This window comes from Maniola jurtina, chromosome 7 (assembly GCF_905333055.1).
Source record: "Maniola jurtina chromosome 7, ilManJurt1.1, whole genome shotgun sequence".
Classification (NCBI taxonomy): domain Eukaryota; kingdom Metazoa; phylum Arthropoda; class Insecta; order Lepidoptera; family Nymphalidae; genus Maniola; species Maniola jurtina.
In genome coordinates, this window is record NC_060035.1 from 13,966,203 (window position 1) to 13,977,950 (window position 11,748).

General features: G+C 36.1%; 1 protein-coding gene across 6 annotated transcripts in view; it reads right to left on the bottom strand.

The window, feature by feature from the left end:
* LOC123867085 (proton-coupled folate transporter-like) overlaps positions 1 to 11,295 on the bottom strand; it is a 30,028-nt gene extending 18,733 nt beyond the window's left edge. The window contains exons 1-2 of one of the 6 annotated variants that reach the window (XM_045908951.1): positions 11,202 to 11,295; positions 3,500 to 4,470 (exon numbers count right to left, since the gene is read on the bottom strand). In XM_045908951.1, the coding sequence (XP_045764907.1) occupies positions 3,500 to 4,309 (810 nt within the window). In that variant the 5' untranslated portion in view covers positions 4,310 to 4,470; positions 11,202 to 11,295. Of the gene's footprint in view, positions 1 to 3,499; positions 4,586 to 11,134; positions 11,151 to 11,185 lie in introns of those variants that run through there. The other 5 variants (XM_045908950.1, XM_045908954.1, XM_045908955.1 and 2 more) reach the window with 5 other exon arrangements.
* Between the last annotated feature and the right edge of the window lie 453 nt (positions 11,296 to 11,748).

Below are 11,748 nucleotides of genomic sequence, written 5' to 3' on the forward strand. Positions count from 1 at the left end.
AACCTAAACATATCATTTTCTGGAGGTTGGCTTCAAAGTATCAAGATGTTAAAGAAAACTTTTACAGAACAAGTTGCGAACAGCAATGTTTTCAACTTGTTTTTTTTTATTATTGGGATAATGTATACTAAATTAAAAAAGGCCCTTATAATCTTCACAAACTGAAGTTTTTAATTGCATGTATTTAATAGATGTTAATGCTTTAGAAAAATAAACAATTTACTTCAAAGTACAGCATTTTTGCGATTTGTCAAATAGCAATTACCTTAAGTGGACATTTTTTGGGTCGGTGTGGTAAGCCGCAAAAAAGCTGACACCTGTCCTGTCTGTAATCTAACACGATCCTTTAAAGTCTTGGTCATTAGTCAGTATCAACAGATATGGTCAACTTGTAAAGCTGGTCAGATATTTATCCAAGGAACCAAAGTATGCACCACCCGCCCTCCCTCTACCGAACATGTAGGAAAAGTCAGCCACCACGCAGTGTACCACACATATCCCCAAAGCATACTTCGACACTGGAGCATTCTTAGAAAATGTAGATCTTATAATGCACAATGCATGGACTTATAATTCTACATTTCCTGAGGATGGCCTCAGAGTCCAAAAGTTTAGCGTTTCATATTAAACTAAACAAACTTTAATATCTTTGTTAATATTAAAGTAAAATAATTCCGATTGCGCATTTAAAAGATTGAAACTTTCCTGTGTATTACTCTGATTTTCCACGCACCTGAATTTCCTTAATAGTAGGTACGATGTAAATTATGTAGTTAATCCCTAATTACTTAATCTCTATAATACAAATATTATTTAGAACATACCTACGAGCAATTATAATCTAATCACATTTAAGAATGTGTGCGTAGTGACCCAAATAAGAATCATTTTATACATCGAAAAATTAAAGTAATAAACTGAAAATATCTAAAAATAATGTTTCTAAACCACATAGAGCCTAGACATTGTGGATTCCTTGAAACCCATTGTCTGCTTGCCTGTCTGTCTGTCTGCCTGTCTGTCTGTCCTTCCGTCCGTCCGTCCGTCCGTCTGTCCGTTTGTCTGTCCGTCCGTCTGCCCGTCCGTCTGTCTGTCTATCCATCTGTCCGTCTGCCCGTCCCACTGTCCATCCGTCTGTCTATCCGTCTGTCTGTCCATCTGTCCGTCTGCCCGTCCAACTGTCCGTCCGTCTGTCCAGCCGTCTGTCTGTCCATCTGTCCGTCTGTCCGTCTGTCCTATAGGGTACTTCCCGTTGATTTAGAATCATGAAATTTGGCAGGTAGGTAGCTCTTTTAGCACAAGTAAAGGAATAAATCCGAAAACCGTGAAATTGTGGTTATATCATACAAAAAAAATGTGTTCACGAAAAATTTAATTCACTAAATCACATATGGATGGCGCAGACCGTTATTAACTAGCAGAGTTCAAGATAAAGGTATATCTTGTGCGATGGTACTGAACCCTCCGTGTGGTAGTCCGACTCGCACTTGGCCAGTTTTTTCAAACAAAAGACGACAAAACATTGCACAACTTACGAACTTACTTATTATTAATTAAGTATGCTGTAAAAACATGAGCTACAGGTGAATTGAACTCCTGCATGAAAATATTCGTTTTTCATGTAAAATAATAACAATCAGCTTATAAATAATAATGTATTTAAATTGTTTATCTAATTTATTAGCGATTGTAAATAACTCTATCATTACTATCAAAAACACAAACAAATATGTCATACATTTTATGTATGTAGCTTGATCTTTTATATCTTAGTATATATGTATAGTATAATCTATACATATAATAAAATTGTAGAAAAGTGGTGTCTGTACAATGGAAATATATAAAAAAAAGAAGCAGGGGTTGTTATTATATCGATGCCGAACCCGAAATTGTAATTAATTTTTTTTTGTCTGTTTGTCTGTTTGTCTGTGTGTTTGTGCACGCTAATATCAGAAACGGCTTATTCGATTTAGATACGGTTTTCACTAATAAATTGTAGTAAGCTTCACTTAACATTTAGTGTTTATTTCATGTCAATTGGTTAATAAATAAAAAAGTTATGTCAATTTAAAGAATCACGGCGAACATTTTTAACGTACAGAGTACGTACTACACGCCTCGCGCCCGAGCGTCCGTCCGAAAAGTCACTATTCCACGCGAACGAAGTCGCGGGTACAGCTAGTAATAAATAAATATATTTCCAGACGTAAATAGCACATTTTACAGCACGGAATGTGTATCTATTACTAAGGATTGTAATATTATTGAAGATAATAATCCATCTATATAATATACTATATATATATAGAATACTAATGTTACATAAGTGTCTGTCTGTACCTTTTCACGGTTCAAGCTCTTTAATTGACCAAATTGACAAAGGGATAGGTCACCTTTAAAATACAAGCTTGAAAATACTATTAATCCCAGAAAATATAGGAGTTCCCACGGGATTTTAAGCAACATAACAGCAATAGATTATAAATAGATACAATGATCGGACAGATATAATATAAATGACGATAGATAGATGGTTGATATTAAATATATCATCCACATATCTATCGTCATATCTATAGTTATATCTACTATCTGTCGATAGATGATAGATATAACGATCGGACCAGCTGGACATGCACCAGCCCGAAAGAAACAATCCTAGAGTTCCTGTAGTTTCTATAGTTGTAGTTTTACTTGCTCACTTTTCAGAACCATTTTATTAACAGATTTGCGACAAATACGCTTGTAAACACACGTGTTGTCATTTCTCTAGTAGCTGACAACGTTTGTAAAAACCCCTGGCTTAGCATCAGCCCGAAGGGGAATTTACCTATAATTGAGCTTACATCACTTGCTTACTGTACAGAACCATTTCATAAATAGATTAGCGATAAATACGTATGTAAACACACGTGTTGTCATTTCTCTAGTGGCAGACATAGCACAAAAACGTGATCCATTGTTCTCCAGTCTCTGAGGTAATTGATAAGTACATGAACAGGCAATGCTATTGAGCATTGCATCAATAAATAATGATAAAAATGTTGTAATCGTAAACAAGATACCGGTTATAGATGCAATAATAATTGTATCAATAAGAGAAGTAGGCGATGATGATATAAAATTAAATATTTTTAATTGAAACTTGTTGTTATCTTCAACTCCTGTGTGTGTAATATCTTCAACGTGTGATTTTAGGCTTTAGTAAACTTTGATTAAAGTTGGAGGTAGAAGTTGTATATAGTGCTTATCAAATCATTAAGCTTTTAAGAGTAGCGAAAGGTCCGTCCGATAGGTCGAGAAGATGCATTACATAACACACGTTACACACGCATGAATATAATGCATGACATAATATAATAGAGAATATACAATCTCAGTAGATTTTATTAGAAAAACCAATATGAGAGTAGAATTCAAGCAAAAACTGTATCTGAGGGGTCATAATATTTTAATCTAGCATATTCTTTGAAAAAATTATCATAATGATACTTACAGTGGGCATCCCCCGTTCCTTTAGCCATTCATCAGGTTCACTCAGACAATAGCATCCATACAGAAGTACAGCAACGAACATGCCGGTTGTTAAAGCAAATATACTGTAGTATCCCAGTTGCACTTTCAGCAAGAACCCACTCAAACCAATTCCAATGGGGAGTCCTGCTGTCATTCCGATGTTCACGAGACCAACCCTGAAGGTACGGGTTTCTTCTGATGTTATATCACTAATGAAACTAAACACACCAAGGAACATAGTCATCCACCCTCCCGTCGCAGCTGTGAAGAACGTCTCTAAAAACACTGTCACATGAACCGGAATTTCGTAGAAGAAGTAAACGTTCACCAAGTTATTCAACGACGTCAACAATTCACCGAAGATTGGGAGTAAAATGCAAACTTTCCTTTTCCCTGTTCTGTCACTCCATGCCCCCAAAAACATAATCATGATAAAAGGTAATCCAGTATGAAGAATACCCTTCCATATATCGATCGAGGATATTAACTTTTGTACTTCTTTCTCATAGCTTGAGTAGTTATTGCTATTCTTTTTGACTAAAGCGTTACAAATGTGATCTTCGAATTCGAAATAGACTCTGCAGGCTTTGTCCAAATTGAAATTGGTCATCGCAAAGCGAGATATCACACTAGGTATGATCAGGCCGGCTAGTAACGGCTCAACAGTAATGTTATCCTTTACATACCAAAGCTTTTCTGTAAAACTTTTTTCTTTGTTACTCAGCTGTTCCTTCTCTTTATTCAAAGGTTTTTCTTCAATTTTTTCTATATTCTCTTGTTTGTCTGCCATGATGGCAAAAGTGTGTAGGCTTTCTGCTTCTTCTACGGTTGTACGTATATTTTCATTTTAATTTGAAACTATTGAGGCGCGGACGACAATCAGAGTTGCAATGTTCAATTTAACACAATGAACATCAATGTGGCAGACATTATAATTGCTTTTATTATTTACTTGTTCGATATATTTGTTTGATATCAATTAAGCGTAGATAATGATAAACGTAGTCAAAGATAATTGGCTTTTGTTGTGTATTGGGTGGATCAACGCTAGTTTTATTAATACCTACTGATGATTATAAAGTCGTGTTATCATAGTTTGAATCGTATTGTTCTATTGTACTCGTATAATATATATTATAATAAAGGATGATTTACGAACTAACATATAAACATACAGCTCAAACCACTGGGTATAGATATTTCATTATTGAGATATTTCATTAGGTTCTCCTTATAACGTAGACCCTCATTAAGAAACGATTTTCAGAAATTGAAAATTTCAGAATTTTCAGAAAGATCTTTAAAAAATCTAAATCCATGTAGATGAAGTTGCGGAAATAAGCTTAAAACAGAGCGTCAATAATAATAATTTTTAATGTACTGAGCGACATTATAAAATAGTCGAAATGATTGTCTTGATTTCAGCTTTATGTATATTATGTAATAGAAGTAATAAAAAAGATATATGCATAATTTATGAATAACGGTTTTTTTAAAAGCGAGGAGGATAAATTTAATGATAATTGACCAAAATTTCCTATCGGTTAATTGGCATGGTAGACTTATTTGTTATCGATTTCACCTCCTTAACGTTCCTCAAATAATTTAATATCAGTTGATATTATCGCTAACAATGATAGCAGGTTAAGTTTATTGGTTGTTGTCCTAGGTTGTCCGTCTACCGTGGGGGTTTTAGTCGGTAAGAGTCCGACATAACTCCATGCTGTGCCTCTCCGGGCGCGATTTCCCCACGAAAAAAAAACCAAAAAAAAAAGGTTGTCCGTCTAGCTAATCGTATGTATGGGCGGCTTCAGAATTCGAGTAGCAATTCCGCGAAACTATTGCATCAAAAACCTATCGCACTTATGAACTTTTTCTATAAACACACCACACACACCTTACGCATGTGCATAACCATGCCACGCGAATATGATCATTAAGGTGCTACACTACTTACGGTACCTATTTGCCCGAAAAATTTCGTATGGTTTAGCTCCACTATCGGGATTCCACGGCTAAAGCATCCCACCACCATTCGCCGTATCTCGCACCTATTCGATACTATTGTATGGCCAGTTGATTTGCCGAATGCCTACTCTTAGAATGAGATGGATTTAGGCCACTGTCCGTTAGCTGGCTAAATTGGTAGACTTCACACACCTTTAGAGTTCATTATAAAGAACTCTCAGGCATGTAGGTTACCTCACGATGTTTTCCATCACCGTTAAAGAAAGTGATATAAATGTTAATTATGTTATATGTTAAAAATAATGATAAAGTGGTTAATTGCTTAAAACGCACTTAACTTCGAAAAGTTACAGGGGCATGCCCGGGATCGAACTCCCGACCTCCCGAATAGGACATCGACTTCTTAGTCACTGGGCTATCGTACACTACGTATCGTACTACATGCCAAGTCCATGAGGCCAGGGGAGTGTATCCTCCAGGATGAGCCCACTAGGCGTCGCACAAGAGAGGCACCGGCGCACGTTCGTAAGAGTTCCCGGAGCCTCAGGATGGCCATCGAGGTAGGCCATTCCTTTTAGTGGTAGAAATCCCACATAACCCCCCCCCCCCCCCCCCCAATCAATAAAAAAGGCTATCGTTCACTACGTCTTTGCCTTTCTAAGAACAATTTATATTATCTATAACTGTATTATACTTTGGAGTTTTTTCTCTTAAACCAATTTTTAATAATTTTAATTATACAACCGACAATCTATGAATTTTTTTGCTACCCATGCGAAGCCGAGGGGGCCACTAGATAATATTTATGGAAAATTTCTAGCTTATTCCTAGCGATTTATTCAACAATGACGTATAAAATCCGTTTAATCTGTTGCAATTTACGGAAGAGCGAACGCTAAACGCTAGGTATGTAGCTAGTTGTGTCTGCAAAATAGTTATGGAAATCGCGATTGTCACTGTCAATAATTACATGATGTGATTATATTTGATTGTGTACGATTTAGAACAATTTACGTATTTCACGGGAATTTGGAGCTTGTTGGGAAACAAAAAATTAATTTAACATATTTGAAATGATTATATTTGCTTTAAATAAGCAATATCTGGCAGAAAGGTCATGGAAACATCGCACCTACTTACCTTGATATTTCGTGAAAAGTTAAAAGCACTCTTAAGTCGAGGTTATTAAAACTTGATGAATCCGTTCATAACCAAGTTAGGTGGACACAACCGGCTCAGCTTTCAGATTCACATATCCTCATTGATTTTCAAAAATTCTACACAAGCGAAGCCGGGGAAGCTAGTCATCCATAAAAAACTAACACTAGTGTGTAAACAGTGGTCATGGAAAATGAGTTCGGTCTAAAACACCGGTTATCATAATATTTACTCGCTTACACAGTAGTTACCTACATCCGGTTACATAAGCGTTTGGTAAAATACGAATAGGTATCTAGCAAAAAAGAAGCTCAATGCTAAGGATAAGGATGCTTTTACAAGAAACAAGTTGTTATTTTTAATTAAAGAGGCAATTAAACATATGTTACGCATAAAGACCGAAAACGCTCACTGAGCGAAAAAACAGCTCGTGGCAGAATTCGTGTTATGGGTCTTAACGAAAACGCTTACAACACGTCCTGAGCACTTATGAAAACGCTCACAACGCTTTGTGGCACTGAAAAAAGCCACGATGCGTTTTGAACAATCACTAAACCAATTCGAAATCTGGGCACTCTGACTGCACGCAGTTTTGTTAGTCCTACCCCTAGAGTGTTTATGTTATGAAAACGCTCACAACGCATTGTGTCAGTGAAAAAAAAAAGCCACGCTATGTTCTGAGCACTAAACCAGCTCGAAATCTGAGCACTCCGACTCCACGCAGTCTTGTTACTCCTGCCGCTAGAGTGTTTTTGTAAAGCGCGAAGGAAGAAGTTTGCGAAGAAGGTTCTGAATAAAGCGAGCCTACGGAGCCAAGTGCAGCGAAGGGGGAAAAGGTGGTGAGTGAAGCGAGCCGGCGACCTCCGTAGTGAAACAAAGGTCGAGTAGGCGAGCTGAATGAAAGGGCGACGGACTGAGTCTTCTGGCATAGCCCGTTTAAAAACTTGATTTTTATCCTCACTATTCTTCCTCATTTTTTGTCATATTATCAAGTTTGTAAATGGGCTACGCCAGAAGACACGCTTCGTCGCTTCTTTATTCAGCTCACCTACACGACTTTCGTTTCGCTATGGCTTCGCTCACCGCCTCTCCCCTTTGCTCGACTCGGCCGCGTAGCTTCGCTTCATTCAAGACCTCCTTCGCGAAATTCTTCCTTCGCGTTTTACAAAAACACTTTAGCGGCAGGACTAACAAGACTACGTGGAGTCGGAGTGCTCAGATTTTGAGCTGGTTTAGTGCACAGAACATAGCGTGGCTTTTTTTCATTGGCACAACGAGTTGTGAGTTGTTTTCATAAGAGCCCATAGACCATTAAGCTTAGTGGTTAGTGTAAGAGCCATAACACGAATTTCGCGTTATGAGTTATGATTTTTCTGCGATTTTTGTTGTTTGAGCTGTTTTTTCGCTCAGTGGGCGTTTTCAGTCTTTGAGCGTAACATTAAAATTTTCGATCTAGCCTAGTGGTTAAAACGTCGGTCTCCTATTCGATAGGCCGGGTCAAGGTGTGATGCCGGGCGCATCTCTTAACTTTTTAGAACTATGAGGAAACTTGCATGCCCGAGAGTTTCCCGTAGTGTACTCAAAGGTGTGTGAAGTCCGCCAATCTGCATTTGGCCAGCGTGGTGGACTAAGCCCTTCTCACTCAGAAGAGACCCGCGCTTAGTGGTGAGCTGGCGATGGGTGATGAAGAATAATTAATTATTATTTATGAAATTTATTCACTCATCCAAACAAAAACTAGTACTTAAGAATGAAAACTAAAGAGATACATAAACCAGTTCTAAGTAGGTATTATTATACCATATCATCTATAGACGATGCTCGCGACTTCGTTCACGTGGATTTAGTATTCAAAAATCCTGCGGATAAAAAGTAGCCTGTCCAGGATGTGTCCAGGATGCAAGCTATCCCATACGAAATAAATGATACCCGCAACTTCATCCACGTGGATTTCGGTTTTTGAAAATCCCATAAGATCTCTTTTCCGGAATAAAAAAAAGCATGTAGGTACTTATCTAAGTCCGGGATGCAAACTATTTCTGTATCGAATTTTGTCAAAATCGGTCAAACGGATGGTCCAAGAAAAGATAGCAGACAGACAGACACTTTGGTATTTATGATCTATAGTATGGATTATTATGATTTATGCAGATAAAATAACTGATGGTTCGTTGAACGAGCAAAAAAAATATTGAGACATGAATACAATAAAACTGACATACAAGTAGGTACAGTCAGCTTCAAATAAATCTCAATTGGCAAATATTCATTATTAGCTGTTTCCTGCGACTTCGTTCGGGAGGAGTTAGGAATTTATAGATCTTGTTGGAATTTTTCAACATCCTTTCTTAGTGCACCTCTAGGGTACTCAACTTTGAATAAGTAAGTACCTAATAGCTATAGACCTTGTGAACTGTAGGCGCAGTACTATGGTCGTAATCCGCATTTAAAATACATAAATCCACGAAGTAGCGGGTAAAAGCCTAGGAAATATGGAAATATAAATTAAAAATACTATTTAATAATCATTATAGATAATAATCACTGCTTACTCATATTTCACTACCCATATTATTATTATGAATGCGAAAATGAATAAAGAAAAATGTTAGCCACAGCAGAAATGGCTGAAAATGGCAAGCGGCGTAAGTATTATTGAGGCCTCTCTTACTGAGAGTTACATTTTTGTTCCGTTTGCCGTGGAGACCCTAAAGCCATGGAGTCTTAGTGCTAAAAAAAAATTATGAGACATTTCACCGCGTTTAATAGCCTCATCGGGTGACAGAAGGGCTGGCTCATTTTTTGCGCAACGGAACAGCCTGGCTGACCAGCGTGAAAATGCAACCAGTATTCTTGGCACCATTCCACGCGGGCATGATTTGTATAGTAATTAGATAAGGCTAACTAGTTTAAAGTTTTAATGCGAAAATGTGTTTGTCTGTTGGTTTATTAGATTTTCGTTCAATCAAGTCGCAACGCAACTGATCGATGTGATTTTTAACATACTGCATGGCTATAGTTAAAGTTCTGGAGAGTGACATAGGCTACTTCTTATCCCGGAAAATTAAAGAGTTCTCTCGGGATTTTCAGAAAACCTAAATCCACGCAAAAGCTGCGGTCATATGATAAAAATGTAAATCTATGTATGAGGTACATGGTTATGTAATTATAGAAAAGTTGTTTTCTTCTTTGTAGAAAAAGTGTTCGAAAGTATAAGTATAGGCACCAGTCAGAGAAAGTTCTTGGAAATAACAAGTATTTTGAATTGGCGTCAGGTTAGTACGTATTTGATTATTTATAAAAGTTTTGTTTACATTGTAGAGTCGCACATATTATTTTATTAAAACAGATGAAATATTATTATAAAATACGGTCCGTTTCATATGTTAAATTTAAAAATATTATTATACCTACTTAGTCTAAAGTGGAAATATTAATACGGACGAAATATTTGAGATGGTAGATAATTATCTTTTACCAGAATAATTTTGGAATAAATTAATGAATTTAATGTACGTATTTTGATAAGTATATGAATATCATTATCATAAATGTAGTATTTTGATATTTCTTTGTACGCACTGTACCTATCAGGTAGGTATACTACGAGGGATCTCTCAGACACTCGCTCCATACAAACGAAGTTTGGCTATCATTTGAATATTAACCAATCAAACTCATATATATTTTGTAAATACTTTCGCCACCCCACCCAGTGACGCTGTAGGGCCAGTAGGGCCTACGCAGCGTACTCAATCCGATAAACACAAACGTAGTTTGGCTCTCATTTGAATACAAACCAATCAAACTCATACCTATAAATTTTGTAGATCCGTTCAAGGACCTATGCCTGTAGTTTATCAGATTTTTTTTTCAAAACATTCAGTTTGAACGTCACAGTCTCAAAAATTTACATAGGTACTAATATTTTAACTCGTGTAACTTTAAAAGTAGTTATTTTTACGGGAATCTGATAAATCACAGACATAGATATTACTTCTTAGAACTTGCCTACAAAATTATATCGAGTTTAATTTTTTAATATTCAAATGAGAATAACATCGAGTTTGTTTTTTTTATATTCAAATGAGAACCGAACTACGTTTGTATGTAGTTAGTGACGGAGAGGCCACCGTTACGTGACCTTTCTTTTTAAACCTGTTACTGTTATTTAGCGCAGACATTTTTAAATTATTAAAATTAAATATTCTAGCCTATTTTAATGTTTTTATTTATTGATAAAAGATAAAAATAGTTTTATTTGCCCGAATAAGGATAATTTTTAAAAACATATTCCTACTTACTATATTATGCGTGCAAAAAATATTAACATTTTAAAACTTTAATTGTTTTTAAAAATAGCTATACTTAACTCAAATAATAATTAAATGAAAAAAAACCCTTAATTTTTAGAAGAAATTGATCCATCCAACACTGCCAATTAATACTATAATAAACGATTATTCGTACGCAAAAAATATATATGTACAAACAAATAATTCAAACGTAATTCCACCAAACACTATCACAAAAACACCACCTTAGCAGTTTATTACCATTCAATTAATCGCAAAAAATTACAGAATAATAAATCAAAGAATACAGTTTAAACTCCCATAGCTGGAGTGTTAATAGCCGATACAAGAGTGATCAGATACGTAAAAATATTCTGCTTGCAGTCATCCAGTAGTATAAGAGCTAGCGGACGATTTACTCAAACTGATTTTATTCTCTATATCTATTGACTAGCGACCCGCCCCGGTTTCGCACGGGTGGACATTTATTTTTTCTATTTTCCGGGATAAAATATAGCCTATACGGATTCGGAAGAATCCCTCTAAGTAATGGTAAAAGAAATTTTGAAATCGGTCCTGTAGTTTTTGAGCCTATTCAATACAAACATACAAAAATACAAAGGTTTCCTCTTTATAATATTAGTATAGATAGTATGGACAAATTAATACAGTTTTGTCATCAGAATGGTATTAGTTTGTGTGAGTCGAAGGTGAATCGTCATAAGTTATAATATGTTTAGTTTATTTACGCACGTAAGTTGCATCATGCCCTAAAATAGAGATTTTGCAAGGTTCGTAAGTAGTAACC